Here is a 23284-nt window from a genome sequence, read left to right as displayed (position 1 = left end):
TCCCCCCCCTTCCCCCCCTCTCCCCCTCTCCCTCTCTCCTCTTCTCCCTCTCTCCTCTTCTCCCTCTCTCCCCTTCTCCCTCTCTCCCCTTCTCCCTCTCTCCCCTTCTCCCTCTCTCCCTCTCTCCTCTTCTCCCTCTCTCCCCTTCTCTCTCTCTCTCTCCCTCCCTCCTGATCGCTTCCCTTTTTTCCTCTCTTTCTATTTCTTTTCCTTCCTCTCCATCTCGCCCTCAGTCTCCATACCCCGGTTGCCCTCTTGTCTCTCTCTCCCCCATTCCTTCCTTTCTCTGATGTCACTTCCTTCCTCCTCTTTCGAACTCCTCGAGTGCTGCGTGCTGTCACGCTGTATTTCTGGAAGCGACATCCTTCCTATGTCACGAGCCATCTAGGCGTCACACGACATAACACCAGCTGGCACCCCTACAATGGGTGGGCACTGTGCACCTGTTCCCAACGCTGCGCCCATTGAGGATCAGCAGTGGGCTCTTAAAGGGGAACTCCAGTCGAAAAAAAAGAGAGCGTCTTTCCAAGCAGTGATAAGATCACCTGCCTACCGGTGAAACTGTTTCTTTTTCTTTGTAGTCAATCTTCAATTCTGTCATTGTCCCTCATCCTATGTGGCAGCTTCACCCGGGAAAGAACGACAGTCTTCTTGAGTCCACTCCATTAAAGCCTTGACTCCAAACTCCGGACTGCTGCTGAAATATACATTTTTGGGGTGATTGGCTCCATGAGGGTCATTTTTGGGGGGGGAATCTCTAGTGGAAGTCTTTGGAGTGCATTGATGACATATTTTACCAATGAATGTTCCTCATTTAGCATCAATCACAAGAATCTTGGGTTTTGACTATGTGGGCTGTTTTTGGTGTGGCCCATTGTGAAATTTGCTCTCGACCGATTTAGTAGAAGTAACGCGGATACATTTTGCAAGACTATGCACCAAAAAAATAGGAAATGATCCTTTGTCAGAATCTTCCAGGTTTTATCACTATTGCCGATTGTCCTTCTAAAGTAAGTAAGGGGAGGGGGACCCTACCTAGCTCCTTAGAGACCTGTGGTGAACAAACTCGCCAAGGGGCTCCAGTTGAAGACCAGTCTGGTTCCCACCCGTCAACTACTGGCCTCGTAAAAACGCTTGATGTGAGCCCACATCAAGTACAAATGGGCCCTTAAGACTCCTTAGAGACCAGTGGTGGACAAACTCGCCAAGGGGCTCCAGTTGAAGACCAGTCTGGTTCCCACCCGTCAACTACTGGCCTCGTAAAAACGCTTGATGTGAGCCCACATCAAGTACAAATGGGCCCTTAAGACTCCTTAGAGACCAGTGGTGGACAAACTCGCCAAGGGGCTCCAGTTGAAGACCAGTCTGGTTCCCACCAATCAACTACTGGCCACGTAGAAAGAGACCAGTGGTGGACAAGCTCACCAAGGGGCTCCAGTTGAAGACCAGTCTGGTTCCCACCAGTCAACTACCGGCCACTTAGAAACGCTTGACTTGAGCCCACATCAAGTACAAATGGGCCCTTAAGACTCCTTAGAGACCAGTGGTGGACAAGCTCACCAAGGGGCTCCAGTTGAAGACCAGTCTGGTTCCCACCAGTCAACTACCGGCCACTTAGAAACGCTTGACTTGAGCCCACATCAAGTACAAATGGGCCCCTAAGACTCCTTAGAGACCAGTGGTGGACAAACTCGCCAAGGGGCTCCAGTTGAAGACCAGTCTGGTTCCCACCAATCAACTACTGGCCACTTAGAAACGCTTGAGTTGAGCCCACATCAAGCAAGGGGCTCCAGTTGAAGACCAGTCTGGTTCCCACCCGTCAACTACCGGCCACTTAGAAACGCTTGACTTGAGCCCACATCAAGTACAAATGGGCCCCTAAGACTCCTTAGAGACCAGTGGTGGACAAACTCGCCAAGGGGCTCCAGTTGCAGACCAGTCTGGTTCCCACCAATCAACTACTGGCCACGTAGAAAGAGACCAGTGGTGGACAAGCTCACCAAGGGGCTCCAGTTGAAGACCAGTCTGGTTCCCACCCGTCAACTACCGGCCACTTAGAAACGCTTGACTTGAGCCCACATCAAGTACAAATGGGCCCCTAAGACTCCTTAGAGACCAGTGGTGGACAAACTCGCCAAGGGGCTCCAGTTGCAGACCAGTCTGGTTCCTACTGGCCACGTAAAAACGCTTGACATGAGCCCACATCAATAACAAATGAGCCCCTAAGACTTAGTGGGCCCCTATGCCGCTTCATAGTCCACACAAATGGTATGTAGGCCTCTAGTAGTCCCAGAAGTCCTCATTGGTTTTCTTGCTCTGTGTTCGTGGCTCCAAGTATTGAAGTCAGAGGGGTCAGCAAATTTTTGTCAACCATACTGAAGCATCTCAAAGTTTCACCGCCGAAAATTGGGCCCTCTGTGGCCAACTTCACCAAACACATGTAGTCTCAAAGCTCTGGAACAGGCCAGAGGCTTCAATTTACTTTTTCAATATTTATTTTCGATGTTGCCTCCCATTTCTATTGCTGGTTTGTACAATTTCAACCTAATTTCGAATTAATTTACCATCATTTTAATTATAGTAAATCTAAAGCCTCTATTATACAGTCTTGGATAGACCACAGAATGGTTAAAACCCCTGTGGGGGAAATTTGCCTCTACTTCCTGTCTCAAGACACAACAGGGAAGTGAGAGGAGATGGCGGGGAGACTCTCTTAGGCCATTATTACCAGTGCAGGTGTCCCCATTGGAAGATTTCACCATCATTTCTATTTCAGGGACAACTCAAAATTGAGCTTTCTTACTCACTTTTATGCGTGGTCACAAGGACAAACTGAGAGGGAGAATATCCCCAGTAGGACCCCTTTGGGCCATCATTACATATATGGGGCCCCGTAAATTGGCCCTGGTATAAGATTAATACCTGTATTTCAAAATCAGCGGCCCTGGATGTCATTGTTGGGGAAATTTACCTTTTACTTCCTGTCTGGAGACACAACAGGAAGTGAGAGGAGATGGGGGAAGACTCTCTTTGACCATTGTTACCAGCACAGGTGCCCCATTAGAAGATTTCGCCTCCATTTCTATTAAATTCAAAATTTAGCTTTCTTACTCAATTTCATTCGTGGTCAGAAGGACATACGGAGAGGGAGAATATCCCCAATGGGGCGCCATCATTGGAAATCATGTGGCCCCCGTAAATTGTCCCTGGTACAAGAGTACTGCCTGTGCCTATCTGGTCCATGGTCCCTGACTCCCGTTGCAGTCAGGCAGTAAAGCCTGGTTCAGGACACGCCCTCTCCGGCCATGTGACTGTACAGTTAAAGAGGCAGCAGCACACTGATAGGATGGGGAGAAGAGGGTGACCTATCAATATGTTTAGAGCCGCCATATTTCCTGGTGCCAGTCTGCTGCCCAGGGTGCCCCAAAAGCTACAACGGGGGGGTTGGGGGAGGATGGGATCTATCTTTTGTATATTTGAGGGAGTCTAGCAGTTAAAGGATAACTCCGGTCCCCAGACTCCATCTATGATTCACGTATGAGTGGACTTACCCTATAGCAAGGCATCATAACAGACATGTTGTGTACTGAGGCCGGCTTTGCCGTGGCAATATTTATTAAAAGTGATGTCTACATTGTTTCATGGGACAACCAAAGCTGGACTCCAGGTATGCGGATGAAAACAGATAACGGATCGGTATTTCTGCCAAATATTTCCTTATTGTGTTCTGGCCGGGCCTTGGACCTTTCTGCAGATTACACTACAGTGAGGCACTTCTGCCTGGTCCGGGATCCGCCCCAAGCTGTGATTGGCCCGTGACAGAGCAGCAGTACACTGACGAGGTCACCCTGCTGCTCTTTCCTCCTGTAAGCATGGTTCCTGTGACTATCAGAGCCCTGATTGGCTCAGAAGGCTGAATTTAATGTAAAGATGACTGTATCTTAAGAAACATAAAGGGCCCGCTTATTTCTTTGTAGCGGGTTAACGCGTATTATGTTGTGCGTTGCATTAACGGGCGTTGCGTTAAGGTGGCCCATTCCAAATGAATGTACCCCGGTGCGCCTACAAACACATGACTGTTTCTTGTAGTGCGGTTTTCAACGCAAAGACGTTACTGGGGCGGTGACCTTTGTCAGGCCTCCCATTCAGTCGTTTGGTTCTTGTTTAGCACACAAAGTTGCTTCAAGGGATCCATCTTTGTGTGACAATAAAGAAGAGGAATACAAGTTTTTCCTGAAAAGTATCAAGGACCGGTCCACCTTAACTGTCGGCAGCCCGGCCGTTCTACCTTAAGAGAGGAGTGGGCTGGGTGTGGGCGTGGTGTGTGTTCAGGGAATCCCAGGGTGGGTGTGTTCTGGGGGTGCAGTGACATCACCAATGTCCCTTTAAACTTGGCTTGCTTGCCGAGATATGGCGGAGGTGAGGGGCGGAGCCTGGCGTGGGGGGGAACAAGAGCGTGAGAGAGAGCCTACGAGAGTCACTCACTGGAGCGACCGGCATCTGCGAGACATGGGTGCCGAGCTCTGAAGTCCTGTCCCTGCCGTCCGTCACATCACCGGGGTTCTGGGTGGAGTTCGGGGAAGATATAGAGGGGAGAGAGAAGAGCTCCGAGGACCCTCCCATGGCAGCTGTCTCTTTGTCCCGGAGGTGAGTGACAGCTCTTCATGTTCTCCTCATACCGGAGAGCTTGAAGGGTGTGTTCGGCTTTAAGAGGCTTCCAGAATGTTGACTTTTCTCATTTACTTGTTCCAGTCTCTTTGTGTCTCGCTGTCATATCAGCCAGTCACCCTGTTTCCTTACCTCAGCTGTTCCCCTCTCTATGGTCTCTCTCTCCCCTCTCTATGGTCTCTCTCCCCTCTCTATGGTCTCTCTCTCTCTCCCCTCTCTATGGTCTCTCTCTCTCTCTCCCCTCTCTATGGTCTCTCTCTCTCTCCCCTCTCTATGGTCTCTCTGTTTTCTCTCTCCCCCTCTCTATGGTCTCTGTCACCCTTGTCTCTCTCTGTCAGGACTCTCTCTCCTGTCTGTCTCAGTCGCTCTGTTTCCCTCTTTGTGTTTCATGTCTCTTGCGCTCTCTCTCTATCGCTCTCCCTCCTCTGCCCCCTTAAGAGAGGAGTGTTACTCCCGCTGCCTTGTGTTCTTGCTCCTTTGTTTCTTGCAGTCTCTCTTCGCTCCTCCTCTTTCTATTACACACTTTTATATCCTTCTCTTAATCACACTGGCTTACCCCCCTTCTCTCTGTCTCTCTCTCTCTCTCTCTCTCTCTCTCTCTCTCTCTCTCCCTGTCTCTCTCTCTCCCTGTCTCTCTCGGTCTCACTCTCTCTCTCTCGGTCTCTTGCTGTCTGTCTCTGTCACATTTTCTCCTCCTCTGTATCTACGTGCCGTTCATGTTTGTGTCTCTCCTCTGCCTTCGCACTCTCTTCTGCTTTGTCTTGTGGGCGCTCTCTCTTGCACTGTCTAACACTCTGTCACGCTCTCTTACACTCCGTCTCTCTCTCCGCCGTGGGTTAGACTCGCTCTCTTGCACAATGTCACTCTTCTGTGTCGTCTGGTCACGTGACCCATACAGTTCTGCCTAACCCCTCGCCTGCCAGTTCCCATTCACAACATACAAACAATTTCCCCTCAACTGCCGGCTGCTGACGTAATGGGGAAGCCCCGGCCGGTTGTATTGTGTAGGTGGAGGGAAGAATCGGGGAAATTAAGGGAAATATCTTTTTATTAACGTTTGATAGGCGCTGATGATGCTGTGTTTTGTATACGGGTCACAATGTAGCGGTGTCTGTACTGTGTGTATACGGGTCACAATGTAGCGGTGTCTTTAATGTGTGTATACGGGTCACAATGTAGCGGTGTCTGTACTGTGTGTATACGGGTCACAATGTAGCGGTGTCTGTACTGTGTGTATACGGGTCACAATGTAGCGGTGTCTGTACTGTGTGTATACGGGTCACAATGTAGCGGTGTCTGTACTGTGTGTATACGGGTCACAATGTAGCGGTGTCTGTACTGTGTGTATACGGGTCACAATGTAGCGGTGTCTGTACTGTGTGTATACGGGTCACAATGTAGCGGTGTCTGTACTGTGTGTATACGGGTCACAATGTAGCGGTGTCTGTACTGTGTGTATACGGGTCACAATGTAGCGGTGTCTGTACTGTGTGTATACGGGTCACAATGTAGCGGTGTCTGTACTGTGTGTATACGGGTCACAATGTAGCGGTGTCTGTACTGTGTGTATACGGGTCACAATGTAGCGGTGTCTGTACTGTGTGTATACGGGTCACAATGTAGCGGTGTCTGTACTGTGTGTATACGGGTCACAATGTAGCGGTGTCTGTACTGTGTGTATACGGGTCACAATGTAGCGGTGTCTGTACTGTGTGTATACGGGTCACAATGTAGCGGTGTCTGTACTGTGTGTATACGGGTCACAATGTAGCGGTGTCTGTACTGTGTGTATACGGGTCACAATGTAGCGGTGTCTGTACTGTGTGTATACGGGTCACAATGTAGCGGTGTCTGTACTGTGTGTATACGGGTCACAATGTAGCGGTGTCTGTACTGTGTGTATACGGGTCACAATGTAGCGGTGTCTGTACTGTGTGTATACGGGTCACAATGTAGCGGTGTCTGTACTGTGTGTATACGGGTCACAATGTAGCGGTGTCTGTACTGTGTGTATACGGGTCACAATGTAGCGGTGTCTGTACTGTGTGTATACGGGTCACAATGTAGCGGTGTCTGTACTGTGTGTATACGGGTCACAATGTAGCGGTGTCTGTACTGTGTGTATACGGGTCACAATGTAGCGGTGTCTGTACTGTGTGTATACGGGTCACAATGTAGCGGTGTCTGTACTGTGTGTATACGGGTCACAATGTAGCGGTGTCTGTACTGTGTGTATACGGGTCACAATGTAGCGGTGTCTGTACTGTGTGTATACGGGTCACAATGTAGCGGTGTCTGTACTGTGTGTATACGGGTCACAATGTAGCGGTGTCTGTACTGTGTGTATACGGGTCACAATGTAGCGGTGTCTGTACTGTGTGTATACGGGTCACAATGTAGCGGTGTCTGTACTGTGTGTATACGGGTCACAATGTAGCGGTGTCTGTACTGTGTGTATACGGGTCACAATGTAGCGGTGTCTGTACTGTGTGTATACGGGTCACAATGTAGCGGTGTCTGTACTGTGTGTATACGGGTCACAATGTAGCGGTGTCTGTACTGTGTGTATACGGGTCACAATGTAGCGGTGTCTGTACTGTGTGTATACGGGTCACAATGTAGCGGTGTCTGTACTGTGTGTATACGGGTCACAATGTAGCGGTGTCTGTACTGTGTGTATACGGGTCACAATGTAGCGGTGTCTGTACTGTGTGTATACGGGTCACAATGTAGCGGTGTCTGTACTGTGTGTATACGGGTCACAATGTAGCGGTGTATGTATGTATGTATGTATGTATGTATGTATGTATGTGTATATATATATATAATGTGTGTGTATATATTACACATACACATACACAGGTCACTGTCTCTACACAGCGTGTAGATATTTTTTTCCTGGTCTCTGGCTTGGAGACGCGGGGGTGGAGAAGCGCGTCAGTCAGACGATGACATTCTAAATGGAGATGTAATAGTTGTCTCGTTCTCTTCCTACTGCTCGTTCCCGTCACTGTCCTCCCCCTCCCACACCGCTCTCTCCTTCCCGTCTTCTGCCAGATCTCCGACACACACAGGGGTTAATTCCGTCACACGTGGCTGTGTGTAGTTTGTGAGTGGTGAGGTGACACATAGGGGGTGTGTGACTATGTGGTCGGCTGAGTAACACTTTTCTCTTTGTAAGGCAGTAAGAGGGATCTGACTCAGCCTGTATGTGTGGGCCCGTCATCACCTCCACAGACACACTGCCATGTGTTCCCTACCAGTGACAACGTATACAACCCGCCATGTTCTCACCTGGCAAGAGAAGGACAGACTCATAGCCCCCTTCTGTCTGTGTCACCCTGCAGGAGGAGGACAGACTCCTAGCCCCCTTCTGTCTGTATCACCCTGCAGGAGGAGGACAGACCCATAGCTCCCTTCTATATCTCACCCTGCAGGAGGAGGACAGACTCATAGCTCCCTTCTGTCTGTATCACCCTGCAGGAGGAGGACAGACTCATAGCTCCCTTCTGTCTGTATCACCCTGCAGGAGGAGGACAGACCCATAGCTCCCTTCTATGTATCACCCTGCAGGAGGAGGACAGACTCATAGCCCCCTTCTGTCTGTATCACCCTGCAGGAGGAGGACTGACTCCTTGTACTCATGCGCTATATAACCACTCTATTGTCAACACCGCCTGCAAAATAATTTGTTTTGTTGCTACCCTCTAGTGGCTTTTTGCTGGTATTACATAGTTGCCGTAAGAATTAATTTTGTCTGAAAACTGTTGTTAATTCCATTTTTCTTATCCTGCTCTTTGTCTTTTGTCTTGCAGACTCTCTCTCTGTGATTGAGAACATCATGCTTCCCCTCCTGCTTCTGAATCTTTGAGACCTTGTGGATTAAAACGGTATTTATTATACACCCATAGAAGTGTCTTGTAGTAGAAATTAATTTTGATGTAAAGTGCTCCCAAATGTGTCCTTGTGTCATTATGGAAACGGAGCAGAAGTTCCCGGGATCTCGGCTGCACTGTATTGCACGACACGCCGGCTTGCAGGAGATGCAACTTGCTCAGGCCACTGGGCTGGTCATCTCTAGAACGTCTAATCCGAGACATGCATTTATATGGGTTAGAGGGGATCTTGTAGGAATATATAAGGTCTGGTTCTTTTATAGGACCCCTCCAGCAAAAGAAAAAAATGGATTAAAATATTTACCTATACACATCAGCTTTCCCCCCTGCTTCCTTTAGGTTAGGATGAGGTCACTGGGCCTCACCACTAGTGATGGGCTCGGGCGTGTTCGCAGCTCCACGTGCCGAGTCCGCCAGGAAGCTGACAGCGCCGCAGCGCCAATCGCAGGTACCGAGACATCATCCCAGTCCGCAGCTGCACAGATAGGGAAATGTCTCAGTGCCTGTGAGCGGCTCGGCACGGGGAGCTGCGTATATATATATATATATATGTATGTATGTGTGTATATATATACATACACACACACACACACACACATATATACACACATATATATATATAGAGAGAGAGAGAGAGAGATATTTTAGATATATATTTATATAGATAGATACATACACATATACCAGGGGTAGGCAAACTCTGACCCTCCAGTTGTGGTGCAACTACAGATCCCAAGAGGCATTGCAAGACTGACAGCCAAAGGCATGACTCCCAGATGCAGATGGATTTGTAGTTTCACCATAGCCGGAGGGTTAGAGTTTGCCTACCCATGGTGCAACTGATGCATTTGGCACTTTGATGCCCAAGCGCCCGAGGTTTCCCCAATAACTTCTCCTCTTCTGTATCTATTCCCCTTTTTGTCTCAGTCTGGATGTATCGCTCACAGGAACAGTTTGGATCCCGCTTTCCCCGCGATCCCTTCATGGGTGGAATCAACACAGCCTGGAATCCGCCCCCCCACCCCAGAGCATGGGTACCTTCCGGCAGGTAAGAGCTTTGGCCCTAGAGGGGGCCCGTCTTTACTTGGCATCCCCTTTTGTTATGTATTGATGCGATTTGCGTACGCGGGTGAAGTGGATGTGGGAACATGGCGCCCCCTTTTACCTTTTTTGTTTTTGACCTGTTGAGCTTCCCGCATGCCTCTGATGGGGTGCGATGAAGCTTGTGTTGTACCTGTACTGCCGTGTCAACACCTCCCCCTGCTTTTTCCTCTTTCTCCCAGATGCTCTTCAAACCTTAACCAACCTCAGCTGCCCCCTCACTTACCGGCTAGTCATGTGACAAACCTTGGTCACCCAAGCAAACCTTATTACCCTCTCGGGTAAGTGTCTGTGTGAGGGCTCCGCATGCGGGTCCACTTGTTATTGGAACTTTAAAGGGAAGCTTGGCTTGCTGGGGGAGGGCAGTCTCATCGACTTTACAATAACTTCATGTTGTGTCATCTCTGTCCGTCTTGCCGCCCTCTTTAGCTCTCCACCTGGCCATCGCTATGGAAAGCTCGAGCGGGTGCATTCGTGCGTGCAAAGCCTCCTGCGTGACGAGCAGCAGCCACAGATATGGGAGCAGCTGGGTCAGATCTACGAGTCAGAGCAAGAATGGGAGGACGCCGTGCGCTGCTACCAGGCCGCCGCACGCTACCATGGTGGTTATGAACTCACCGCGCACATCTCCCGACTCCAGCAGGTGAGCCAAACTGTGGATTAGCAACAGAGCCTGAACCTGGCATTGTGTCATCTCTTAGCCAACATCTCAGTCCTGAAAGTAAATGGTAACCGCGCATACTGCCTAAATAAAGATGGCTCCATCCTTCTGGAGAGAAAAGTTGATGAAGGCATTGTCGGGGGGGGGGGGGGGGGGGGGGGGGGTGTGATTACCTGTGAGTGTTACATTGATTTAGCATGGATGCAAAATAGATCTGATGCTGGGTCCGTTTTAACTCTTAACAAGCCACAACCATTGACCTTTAATTTTGGGAGCTAGGCAGAGCTAAGCACATTGCAGTTAATTTTGCACAGATGTCTGTTGTGGCTGTAGCAGCGACTGAGGCATTTTGTTATCGATTTGCAGATGAGGAGACAAATAGCAACACCAATGCTTATGTGAAGCCAGGGTCTTTTTCCTGAAGCTAGATGATGCTTCAGATTGGTGAACAGATGTTGGTGTGACCGCATGCTGAGCAAAAATTTCTAGGGTTGCACAGATACCAAGTACAGTACTCGGTACAAGTACGAGTACATGTACCGATACTTTTGAGCTCCAAGACTACACTAGAGAAAAATTCAAAAATTAGGAGTCAGCTGTCATTTGTAAGGAGCACACGGAGCTCCCGGGATTTGTACATCTCTGTTTTAATGTACGATTTTGTTTTTATAAATATAAATAAAGGGATGCAGCGATACCAGTTTTGCGAGTACGAGTACTAGTACTTGCCGAGTACTTACAAGTACGAGTACTGACACATTTTTGTTTATTGTCATGTGACAGTTTTTCTAAAACAATACAGAGTAATGATTTCAGGACAGTGGTGGAGCACCAGAGCCAGGTCCCAGCTGCAACCCTGGTAGTTCTCATGAAAATGCCAAGTATCTGCACTGGTACTCAAAGTATCTGTGCAACCCTAAACATTTCCAAAGGCAATAGGTAGAGAAACATGCGGAAAGTGGACTTGTCCTGTGCCTATGCTGGGCAAAGCAACAGCTGTAAGGGCCAGTTCACACCATATGCAGTTGTGATGCAGTCCGTTTATTTGACTGCTGCAGTCAAAATACATCAAAATGCTTTCCTATGGGCTTTCTTGTGCTTTATTCACACTGCAATGGTATGAATTAAGCACAAGAAAGCCCATAGGAAAGCATTGTGATGTATATTGACTGCAGCAGTCAAATTAGCGGACTGCATCACAACTGCATATGGTGTGAACTGGCCCTAATGCAGACCTCCGCAGTGCTTACCCTGCAGGCGTCCGCCACACTGTGCTACCGGTCCCTTCAAGCTGCTTTTTTTAAGGCGATCTAGCCAGCAGTCATACAGTGAAGTCACCACGTGCAATGCAGGATCAGCAGTCCTGCATTGTATTTGAGGACAGCAAGGACGTGCCCACAACCCGAGAGAAGAGGAGAGCATCAGAGCATGCAATAGCTTGCTGCATTATGCTGCTGCTCCTTCTTTTTTCCAGTCAACAGGCACCAAGCCCACCGCCACAAGCGTACGGATGGCTTTGCTTATCCGTGTTGGACCAGCACTGTGACCGGCTGTTTCCAACAGCTCTGGGTCACACAGTGAGGATCAGGAGCTCGTCACGTGACATCCAATCGCAGTGATCACATGATCGGGAAGCCCATGTAATGCCACAGTGGGACGGGGTTAAAAAAAAGTAATAATGGTCTTTTGTCTTTGTACTACATTTTTGTTCCTTTCCTGAGTTGCATTCCCCATTTATTTATTTTTCTTACCACCTTGATCTCATTCTTTTCCCAGACACACCTGTGGAACGCCCATGCATCACCCCCGCACCACCGACCCAAAACCCTGCCACGCTTACAGCAAGTGTGGGACCTGATGCAACACGAGGTGAGCCGTCTCTTTGAACATTTGTGTGCGTTGGTCACTGTGTGTATGTGTACTCTCGGAGATGACGCCCTATATATTTCCAGCAACAGAGGCATTTTGGAGGCAAGCGTGGACCCCCACAATTAAAGCGACAAGTTCCACCCTCCGATTCACTCCAGTCACCCCCCCATAATCCTCACGGAGGAGACGAGCAGCCAATGAAACGGAGGAGAAGTGGAAGTCCTGAACAGGTACAAATATTATTTCTCTACGATATGCACACTTTGCATTCTTTGCTGACTATTCCATAATTTATATATCTGTGCCAATGAATTGAGTTGCAGTGAATGCCTTGGGTCCTGCAGTTGAGTGGGAGAAGCAGGGGTGGTCTGCCAGGCGGGCAAATTGTGTTAGTGTAGGTCTGGGCAGAAAAATGCACATTTGCCCTTGTTTTATCCCTTTTAAAAGTACAGAGAAATGCCCAGTTGACCTGCCAGAAATCTTTTATTGGCTTGGATTGGATGTGTCCTCTACATGGAGGACAGGTGGCTACTGGGATGTATGAGGGACACCAGACTGGGACATATGGGTCCCTCAAATTTAGGAGGAGGATGGAATGAGGATTGAAAAAAGGATAAAAACGGTTTTATTTGGCTCTTCATTAAGGCTTCTGCCTAAAGGGCTGTACATGTCAGTCGGGTATCTTCAACCGTAGACCAAGCACCTGGGCAGCAGAATGCCTACCAGTCCTAACATAACTTTGCAAATGTAAGAGAGTAGGTGTTTGGAAACAAGATAATTATGCTATTGTTTCTTTTGCCTTTTAGCAAAGGAGGGGTAACCCTGGCCTGCATTCTCCTCCAGCTCTAGTGGGTTCTGGGAATCCGTACCATCAGCCACCCACAAAACCTAATGTCTGGAACCCAATAAACCATGAGCCCTGGGGGGAGCGCAGGGATAGGCAGGTAAGAATTAGAAATGGGTGATGAGGTTCAAAGGGAACTACACTTCTCTTCTTTCTTCAAGTAAGACTCTTTGAATTTCCGCTTTTATCTCTTCCGCAGGATCCCAGACTCCCACCCCATGTTCCCTCTTACTCCTCATACTGCCCCTCACGCCCACCACCACCACTACACCAGCAGCCCCGTCCTTCAAGTGACCTTAGTGAGGCTCGGTGTCAGAGGTCACCTGCGGAGGTCATTCCAGCACCACCTCCACTCCACGTGCCTTACGAACAGAGAAGACCCCGCATCCCACCACCTAAGACCTCTAAGACTGATATATCCCCTGTAAGTGGTTTTTTTTATTTAATTCATTTTCTTCCATGCATAATACAGCCTTGGCTCTCACTGAGACCTGTTGACACCCTTCTGTGAGTTTAAATTTAATGTTTACCTTTGTCCGTTTTTTTGTTTTTTTTAGCACTCTGATCGCTTTCCTAGTCCTGTGGACAACACAGCAAGGATCTGTCCTCCTGCAGAAGAGCCGCAACCTCCAAAACCAATTTGCCCACCACCACCACCCCTTCAAGCCAAACCCTCTTTAGCCTCTTCGCTCCAGCAGAGCTGGCTACCAGCCCCAGCTAAAGAAGAGGTGAAGAGTGGAGATGATTTGGAGGACATTCTATATGGGGAAGGCCATGGGACTGTCAAACGGGAAACATACTATCCAACATGCAATGACCCAGCGGGCGGCGGTGTCTTCGACCACCGAACTCAGGGTGTCACCACCAGCAATGTCAGGCCTAGGTCTGAGACCTATCGGGATCCAAGCTTGGATCATGTTCTTAAAAGCCTGCAAAAAATGGATGAGTCTGGGTTATTTGCCCCAAAGAAAGAGGAGGATGTGGGACAAGACATTAGCAAAAGCCCTCAGACCCCAGAGATGAACATGGAAGGCAAGCATTTAAGCCATGGACTCGCTACGTCCGCGGGCAGCTATTCAGGTGGAAAGAGGTCACCAGCTCAAGAGGACAATGCCTCATTCTGTTCCTCATCAACCGCCTACCACAAAGATACCTCAGGAAACCTTCAGGTGCTGGGCTTAGCTGCTTCACCAACAGCGCGCGCTTCAAATCCGACTCCGGAGTCTTTGAGCCCAATTCCAACTTTGTCGGAGAGGAAAGGATGTGAGGAGGAGAAGCATCAGACTGCTGGATGCAATCAGCTCTTTGACTTTCCTTCAGGGCACCTAGCAGAGCCATTTGAGGAAGCCACTGAGTTTGCAAAGATTTTGCCTGATGGGTTGGATGACATCATGAAAATGTTAGACGAGTCCATTGAAAAGGAGGAAGGGAGCAGCAGCTCAAGGCGAGAGGACTTCATCCCTGCGGTTTCCTCCACCCACCCACCAGCAGAGGCCAGAGCAACAACCCAACCTAAAAGTGCACCTCAGTCAAACATTTTGACCAAATCTGCTCCTGGTGGAAAAACCTCTGAAGCAAGGTCTGCCTATTATGGCCCTAAAAAAGCAATACTGGGTCAAGAAGCTGCCAACGAGTCAAAGCCGGCTCAACACGGGGGCAGCAGTGTGCTAAAATCATTGGCTAGCATTCTGGAGGGACAGAAGTATTCGTACCGTGGTGGGCAGAGCCTCAAGAATGGAGGAGGCCTGGGCTATTTCACTGGTGCTACTATGGTGGGCAAGCGTAATGTTGACCCATACACTACGCAATCTACCTCACAACGGGCCTGGGAATCCAAGACCAGAGTAGCCCTTACCTCAGATATGTTGGGCCAAGGGGTGGCAGCAGCACGACCTGGAGTCCGCACAGAAACTGACATTTTGGAGGACATAGCACGAGCTTGTGAGACATTGGTGGAAGGCACAAAAGCGTCCAATTGTAGCCAGGCAGAGAAGGAGGAGAGAGTGGCCCAAAGACCCAATGTCATTGTTGAGAAGAAACTTGAGAACCCCTGGGTTGCACAAAAGCAGCACACAGATTCTAAGAATAAACCTGAAAATATTTGGGGTGCTGATAAGCTAGAGGCCAATATCGTGAAAAAAACAGAATGTTCTTGGGTAGAGGTTGTACCAGAAAAGAAAGTAGAAAAGAGCCCTGAGCCACACTGGGCAGTGGCAAAAAAAGAGGCAAGGGATGAGACTAAACAGCAGACCCCTAGAGGCACTGATAGGGCAGACCGAGCAACAGGCCACAAAGAGACAGTTGAGGGGATGCTGAAAAAGACTGTCAAAGTATTTGATAAAAAGAGTACTGCCGAAGTCGTTCTGACTGCATCAGTTGGATCTGAGGGAGCTACAAAGTCAGAGGGAGCACCTACTGGGGTGTTGGTTAAGACTGTTGAGCGATCTGTCCTCAGAGCAGAGCAAAAGTCGCCAGAGAAACTGCCTGAACTGCAGAAGCCCCAGGCTCAGGAGAGTGGCTCTCCTAAAACGCCAAGCTCGCCAGTGGAAAACGTAAGCCACCAGTCCCTGGAAGAGTTGCCCAAGGACACAGCAGAGCCAGAAGCGGAGAGCGCAAAGGCAGCTGAAGTGGAGAGGCCACCAGAGAGAATAACACTGTCCATTGTTCCTCCAACCCGGACCAAGGATGAGGGTAGAAGAAGAGATCGGAGGCATCGCAAGACCAAGAGGGACAGAAGCAGGCGGGCTAGGTCTCGTAAGGACAAGGATCGGCAGGTCTTGGGTAACCTAGATCTCCAGAGTCAGAGCAGGGATACCCCCAAATCTTCAAAACAAGGGTCAGGGGGAGAAAGGAGGAAATCGGAGGGTGGAAGACGGGGAGTAGAAGACCACCATCAGATTTCCTCACCTGCGGCCCCAGCATCTGCACCAACCTCTGCTTCCCACGGTACAGCATCCTCCGACTTGTTGAAGATGAGACCCTTCATGGAAGGACCGCCCAAGGAGCTTAAGATTCGGCTGATCAAGGTAGAAAGCGGAGACCGGGAGACGTTTATCGCTTCGGAGGTGGAAGAGAAGAGACTGCAGGCCAGCGAGCTGACGGTCAACCATACAGCGGCAGAGATTATCAAAGCTACCAAGTAAGTTTTCAGTTTATCTGTTATTAAAAGGAAGCGGCGCACTGGTGGACTGTTGCTGGACTGTTCACAAATAAAGCCATAAATAAATGACATTGTTTAAAGGAGGCCTGTCACTTTTCAGTTTAAAGTATATCCAAAGTCAAAATATTAATGTTGGCTAGAGCAGGGAAGGGAAGTTTGTGCCATCTGTGCCACGTTGGAGACATTCTCTTTCACTTCCTAACCTCCTAGATACAACAGGAAGTGAGTGGAAACCTCTTAGACCGAAGCAAGTGTCCCCATTCAAAGGTTACCCCTTCTTTTCCCGTTCTGTGACGGCTCTAAATTTGTGGAGACAGTGGTTACCACTAGTGGACAGCAACAAAAACCTAATAGGGGGTCATCTTTGTGTGTTCCAGCTCCTCGTGTTGCATTCACCATCATCATCTAAAATAAATAAAAACCCGGCATGGATGGTGGAAGCCCCTCATAATATGCACAGCAGGTGTGCAGACCCGGGAACTCAGTACAGAGATCTCACCAGTAGAGACCCCAAGAAATCAGTCGCTCGGGCTTGACTCTCCAGCATCTACCAAACGGAAATATTAGTTTTGACTGGCCCTTTAATGTGCATTGTGTGTACCATATAATGGGTGTCCCTTTCAAGCTGAACTCTAGGCAGATGTGAAAGGATAGTTCTGTGTTTCTTTACTACACCATTAAGGGTTTTTATTTTAATGCAAACAGTGCAAGTACTTGAATGTGACCTAGTGTCAGCCTCTTGCAGTCAATGTACAGCAGGGTTTAGGCTGGGAGAAGGAGCGGCTCAAGGAGCCAATCTATTCATATGCTAACAGGAGAAATAAGCAGAGTGACAAAAGGATGAGCTCATCAGTTTGCTGCTGCTTCTTTCTTGTCCATTCCCAGGCTGGGGGAGGACCCATGACAGCCGGGGCTTACAGGAAGTAGGTTTGATGATGCTGGCTATCATTCAGCCACAAAGACTGAGGACATCTAGTGGCAGAAAAGAAGCACTGTGATTGGAACTCTGCTTTAAGCAGAAAGTGGAGCTTCTATATGTATTAACACAAATCAATAAGGATATTTATATTAGGCTGACCACTCGCACATGGCTTCCTAGTGTGATTGTAAACTCCCTATATGCTATGGAGAGGGACTGTCTTGCTGGTCATCTGTTTCTGTGTGATCTGGTGCTGCAGCTATGCTTTGGCTTTGCTGTCTAATGCTAATATCTCTTGATGTCCCTTTCTAATTCCTTAGGAATATGGTGCTGAAAGGAAAATACAAAGAGTCCTACGTCCTTCCTTCCATGTCTGTGAAACCACCAATAGGACCAGAGCGCAACCTGCCCCGTGAAAAACTCAACCCACCTACACCCAGTATCTATGTAAGTAAATTACCAGTATCTTTGTATGTCCTCCTCCTGCAGGGTGATACAGACAGAAGGGAACTATGAGTCTGTCCTCCTCCTGCAGGGTGATACAGACAGAAGGGAGCTATGAGTCTGTCCTCCTCCTGCAGGGTGACACAGACAGAAGGGGGCTATGAGTCTGTCCTCCTCCTGCAGTGTGACACAGACAGAAGGGAGCTATGAGTCTGTCCTCCTCCTGCAGGGTGATACAGACAGAAGGGGGCTATGAGTCTGTCCTCCTCCTGCAGGGTGATACAGACAGAAGGGGGCTATGAGTCTGCTCCTCCTGCAGGGTGATACAGACAGAAGGGAGCTATGAGTCTGTCCTCCTCCTGCAGGGTGATACAGACAGAAGGGGGCTATGAGTCTGTCCTCCTCCTGCAGGGTGATACATAGAAGGGAGCTATGAGTCTGTCCTCCTCCTGCAGGGTGATACATAGAAGGGAGCTATGAGTATGTCCTCCTCCTGCAGGGTGACACAGACAGAAGGGAGCTATGAGTCTGTCCTCCTCCTCCTGCAGGGTGACACAGACAGAAGGGGGCTATTAGTCTGTCCTTTAGGGTGACACACAAAAGGGTTCCTTAAGTTTTTTTTGGGTAATTTTCCATATTTTTTTTCTTCTAGTTGGAGAGTAAGAGAGATGCATTTTCTCCTGTGTTGCTTCAATTCTGCACTGACCCCAAGAACCCAATCACCGTGATTCGAGGTCTGGCTGGATCACTACGACTAAGTGAGTTGCCGCGACTGTAGAAAGCTTCACAGTTTCCATATGACTGCTTTAAGTACTTTTTAACTTCCCGCACAAGTGATATATAAAAATTTTGGAATCTCTGCTTTTCTTGCACCTGGTCATATGACCAATGCCATCATCTAAAGTCTCACCCTGATCTCTTTGTCTTTGACAGATCTGGGCCTCTTCTCCACCAAGACCCTAGTGGACGCTAATTCAGAACACACCGTAGAGGTCCGTACTCAGGTGCAGCAGCCGTCTGATGAGAACTGGGACCCCTCTGGGTCCCGCCAAATCTGGCACTGCGAGAGCAGCCGCTCACATACCACCATTGCCAAGTACGCTCAGTACCAGGCTTCATCCTTCCAGGAGTCCTTGCAGGTAGGCAGATGACCATTGTTTACCAAGTACTTTCAGCTTTCACCTAATGGATTTTTAAAGGGGGATGTCTACTTTCACAAGTGTGCTGCCCACTGATGTTCCTTCCCCATTACTAAGAGTTCATTCATAAATGAAATGGTGCCTGCTCTCTGTTAATCAGTGCTGGCTATGACTGTGATTGGTTTGGCATGGTCACCCCTGATTAGGGGGCGGAGGTAATTTTTATGTTGCTTTCAGAATTTCTTATGAGGGGGGTGCTTTTCACTCACCTCATAGTTCTAGCCAACCTGTGACAATGAGACTGTCACAGGTCGGCTCAGTAGATCGGGAGGTGAGCGAATACATACCGGCGTTCGCTCACCTCTCGATCCTGTCACGGCTCTCTGCCGTGACAGGGGAGGGGAGGGGCTGGATTCCCCCCCTCCCTGCTCCGATCCGCCAGCGCTGACTGGTGGAACGGATGGGGGAGGGGGCGGGTACAGCTGGCTCTGCCTCTAGATAGGCAGAGCCAGCTGTCACTCACGCAGCTGGGCTGATCTCGACATCGATGTCAGGATCCGCTCCGGCTGCGGCGTCTCAGTATATAATGAGCTGTAGCTCGCGGTATACTGAGCTTAGGGTGACGGGAGGATGCTAGTTTGTGTCCTCCTGTTACCCTAAGGCCCCATTCACACTGAGCGACATGAAAATCGCGCTATTTTCCGCGCTATTTTATATGAGCGATATTGAGCGACTGTATGCAATCAGGAGCAACATCGCTCGAAAAAAGGGTCATGTAGGAGCGACAAGCTACAGCGACGAGCTACAAGCGATATTGAGCGACGAGATGTGAACAGCTCCATTGAAATGGATTGGAGAAGCTACATAGAGCGATATCGTGTGGAAATATGAGCGATATCGCTGCAAAAATCGTGCAGTAAATCGCTCAGTGTGAATGGTGCATTAGGAGAACTATGGGGAAAAGCCCTGACCCCATAGTTCTCCTTTAACCTCACTAGAGCCCCACTGTGGCTGGTTGACATGCAGTCCAAACCTAAGTCAAGGTAAATGCAAATTTACGCAGGTAGCAGAATACAGCCACGTACAGCATTACTATGGTCGGCTATACGCAGAAGCTGTGTATCCCATCCCAACAACTTTACGTTGAAAGCCAAAATGCCCCCTTATAGAGACTTCCCCAGGAATGTAAGAAAGTCAGTAGGGGGACTTAACCATAAATGTCTGATTCCCAACTAAAAGCAAGTTGCCCGGTACCCAACACTAAAACGTCAGCTCCCTGGAAAGCGAATCTTCAGTTCTGTCATTCCTAAAAACTTCAAAGAGCCCAAGGTCCTACGTTGCTATGCGGGGCTGTTTATTTCCGTCGCTAGAATACCCCTTGCCTGCACTGCACTCTCTATAGGGTTGCTCTCCAGGTGATGGAGATAAACATGGCCAGAAGTGTGAGGGGGAAGGAACAGTGTATTTAGGAACAGCTACAGGATGTGTACAAGACAATAAAGGAAAGTCATCTGGGGTTGAGCAATTGGGAGGGGGGGGGGCCCCTTTAAGGTGCCTCGGGTCAGGACTCCGCATTCCAATGGGGTTTTGTCATGTCTGTATACACCCGCTGGCGTTTTCCTCCTTCGTGTTTTGTACTTCCCGATTTTCCTTCCTGCTTTTATGTCGGCTCTTCCGCCTCACACGCCACCTTGTCCTCTTGGCTCTCCCCGTGACATCCGCTTTCTCTGGAGTCTGATGTTTGTCTCCATTTTTCTACCTTCTGTAGGAGGATAAAGACAGCGATGAGGAATCTAATGAGCCGGACAGCACCACAGGAAGCCCACCTCCCAGGTAAGTGAGCCTCTGGGAGGGGATGATGGAATTTCTTTTCCTTGACTGGGCTTGTTTTATGACCCTGGAAAACAAAGCAGAAGAGGACGGCCATTTCAGGGTGGAAACTGGGCAGTTCCGGGTTGCTATAGTGATTTCTTGTAGCACCGGGGTCTCCCACGTTAAGTGTCATGTTCACAAAGCATTAGGCAGATGGTGTGTCGGTGAACAATAGCAGATTATAGTCTTTGTTTGCAATTTTTGCACTCAAAATTCTATTTTCTTATATTCTAATATAATATAACTTATAACTCTGAATGCAAGAATTGATTAACTGGTGCACATACAAAACATGTTCAGCCACGGGTCATGTACCTTCAGACCTCAGATCAGCCACGAGGTGTATATACTGTAGACCTCAGATCACCTCAATGCATGCACCTTTAGACCTCAGATCAACCTCAATGCATGCACCTTTAGACCTCAGATCAACCTCAATGCATGCACCTTCAGACCTCAGATCAACCTCAATGCATGCACCTTCAGACCTCAGATCATCCCCCAATGCATGCACCTTCAGACCTCAGATCATCCCCCAATGCATGCACCTTCAGACCTCAGATCAGCCCCAATGCATGCACCTTCAGACCTCAGATCAGCTCCAATGCATGCACCTTCAGACCTCAGATCAGCCCTGATGTATGTACTATAGACCTCAGATCAACCTCAATGCATGCACCTTCAGACCTCAGATCAACCTCAATGCATGCACCTTTAGACCTCAGATCATCCCCAATGCATGCACCTTCAGACCTCAGATCATCCCCAATGCATGCACCTTCAGACCTCAGATCAACCTCAATGCATGCACCTTCAGACCTCAGATCATCCCCAATGCATGCACCTTCAGACCTCAGATCAGCCCTGATGTATGTACTATAGACCTCAGATCAGCCCCAATGCATGCACTTCAGACCTCAGATCAGCCAAAATTGCATGCACATTCAGACCTCCGATCAGCCCCAATACATGCACTTCAGACCTCAGATCATTCTCAATGCATGCACCTTCAGACCTCAGATCATCCTCCATGCATACACCTTCAGATCTTCCAGATCAGCCCTGATGTATGTACTATGGACCTCAGATCAACCCCAGTACATATAATACAAAGATGCATGTGTTCATTGTTGTTATTTACATGTACAATGTATCATTTATCTTGTTAAATGTGCACCAAAGTTCTACCTCCTCCATTGTGTGATTGGCAGGTAAATGCTAATGTGTGTTTTTTTTTTTTTTCCTTTCTCAGCACAAACCCAGAGCAAAAAACCCCCCAGATCATTAAATTTGGCACCAACATTGACCTCTCCGACCCCAAAAGGTGAGTGTGACTGCAGCATACATTGACATTGCCTGAATGCCCACCGCCTGCATTCGTTGAAGTCATATGCTTAATATCCCACCAATCTCTGCTGTAATCTGTACATCTGTACATCACACCGGTGTCCATGCCCTTCGTCCTTGCCGGTTCCTTTGACTAAGATTGACCATCGCCACACTGGAGACTCCCAATCGGAGTTCTCAATCTTTTGTAAGCCCACTTATATATCTCTCCCCTCCCAAACATGAGCTGACCGTGAAGGCACTCCTACTGAAAGTCTTTCCAGCCAAAGTGCTAGAGCTCATTGTAAAGACTGATGTCTGCTAACTGCACTGGCTAAGATCTAAGTGAAAGAAGGTCATTGTACTCATCTGGTTAATCCCGAGCATGACTCGGGCTAGGAATTCCAACATTACTCTAGGAAACTATTTTAACATAGTTCCCCCGAGCCTGAGTAGTGCTGAAGCGCTGCGGGGATCTATTAGACCCTTGATGTCTCCATAAAGAGGACCTGTCACATAAAATGTACTACTGCATAGAGGATTGTCAGCCCCCTTTGTTATGGCAAATAAAATGGAAGATAAGGCCCCTCTTACATTGGCGGTCTGTGGGGAGAAGGCCTTTCTTACATTGGCGGTCTGTGGGGAGAAGGCCGCTCTTACATTGGTGGTCAGTGGGGAGAAGGCCTCTCTTACATTGGTGATCAGTGGGGAGAAAGCCCCTCTTACATTGGTGGTCAGTAGGGAGAAGGCCGCTCTTACATTGGTGGTCTGTGGGGAGAAGACCCCCTCTCACATTGGTGATCAGTGGGGAGAAGGCCTCTTTTACATTGGTGATCTGTGGGGAGAAGGCCTCTTTTACATTGGTGATCAGTGGGGAGAAGGCCGCTCTTACATTGGTGATCAGTGGGGAGAAGGCCCCTCTTACATTGGTGGTCAGTGGGGAGAAGGCCGCTCTTACATTGGTGGTCAGTGGGGAGCAGGCCCCTCTCACATTGGTGGTCAGTGGGGAGAATGTCCACCTTACAGATCACTAAAAAGATGATTGGTGTCAGCGGTTACATATGTGAGAGGCAGGAATCTTGGGGGTTCTGCGGAGCTCTGGTTTAGGATGACACGATGTCTGTCTTATTGCTGTCCAGGTGGAAGCCCCAGTTACAGGAGCTGCTGAAGTTGCCTTCCTTTATGCGGGTTTCATCCAATGCAAATATGTTGAGCCACGTGGGCCACACCATCCTGGGCATGAACACGGTGCAGCTGTACATGAAAGTCCCCGGCAGTCGTACACCAGGTAACATTTGTGTTTTATGTCCTCTCTGTCTTTAGTTAAGGGCCGATCTCGCTCTCTCGTCACTTCTTTTTCCTGTCATGTTGTCTCTCCTTCTCTT

The 23284-nt window shown here is 48.9% G+C and overlaps 1 protein-coding gene across 4 annotated transcripts in view; it reads left to right on the top strand.

Moving 5' to 3' along the window:
* Positions 1 to 23284, top strand: part of KDM6B (lysine demethylase 6B) — a 41498-nt gene that overhangs the window by 6662 nt on the left and 11552 nt on the right. Inside the window, exons 1-16 of one of the 4 annotated variants that reach the window (XM_018565832.1) lie at positions 4600 to 4647; positions 8484 to 8558; positions 9492 to 9612; positions 9848 to 9946; positions 10095 to 10308; positions 12103 to 12195; positions 12279 to 12425; positions 13002 to 13139; positions 13239 to 13463; positions 13597 to 16178; positions 17439 to 17565; positions 18215 to 18320; positions 18496 to 18701; positions 20470 to 20534; positions 21826 to 21897; positions 23039 to 23187. In XM_018565832.1, coding sequence (XP_018421334.1) covers positions 9497 to 9612; positions 9848 to 9946; positions 10095 to 10308; positions 12103 to 12195; positions 12279 to 12425; positions 13002 to 13139; positions 13239 to 13463; positions 13597 to 16178; positions 17439 to 17565; positions 18215 to 18320; positions 18496 to 18701; positions 20470 to 20534; positions 21826 to 21897; positions 23039 to 23187 — 4339 coding nt within the window. In that variant the 5' untranslated portion in view covers positions 4600 to 4647; positions 8484 to 8558; positions 9492 to 9496. Of the gene's footprint in view, positions 1 to 4599; positions 4648 to 8483; positions 8559 to 9491; positions 9613 to 9847; positions 9947 to 10094; positions 10309 to 12102; positions 12196 to 12278; positions 12426 to 13001; positions 13140 to 13238; positions 13464 to 13596; positions 16179 to 17438; positions 17566 to 18214; positions 18321 to 18495; positions 18702 to 20469; positions 20535 to 21825; positions 21898 to 23038; positions 23188 to 23284 lie in introns of those variants that run through there. The other 3 variants (XM_018565833.1, XM_018565834.1, XM_018565835.1) reach the window with 3 other exon arrangements.

Source organism: Nanorana parkeri, unplaced genomic scaffold (genome assembly GCF_000935625.1).
Source record: "Nanorana parkeri isolate BGI_ZX_2015 unplaced genomic scaffold, ASM93562v1 scaffold890, whole genome shotgun sequence".
NCBI classification, from domain to species: Eukaryota; Metazoa; Chordata; class Amphibia; order Anura; family Dicroglossidae; genus Nanorana; species Nanorana parkeri.
The sequence above is the reverse complement of the archived record's forward strand: the minus strand, read 5'-3'. Positions and strand labels throughout refer to the sequence as shown.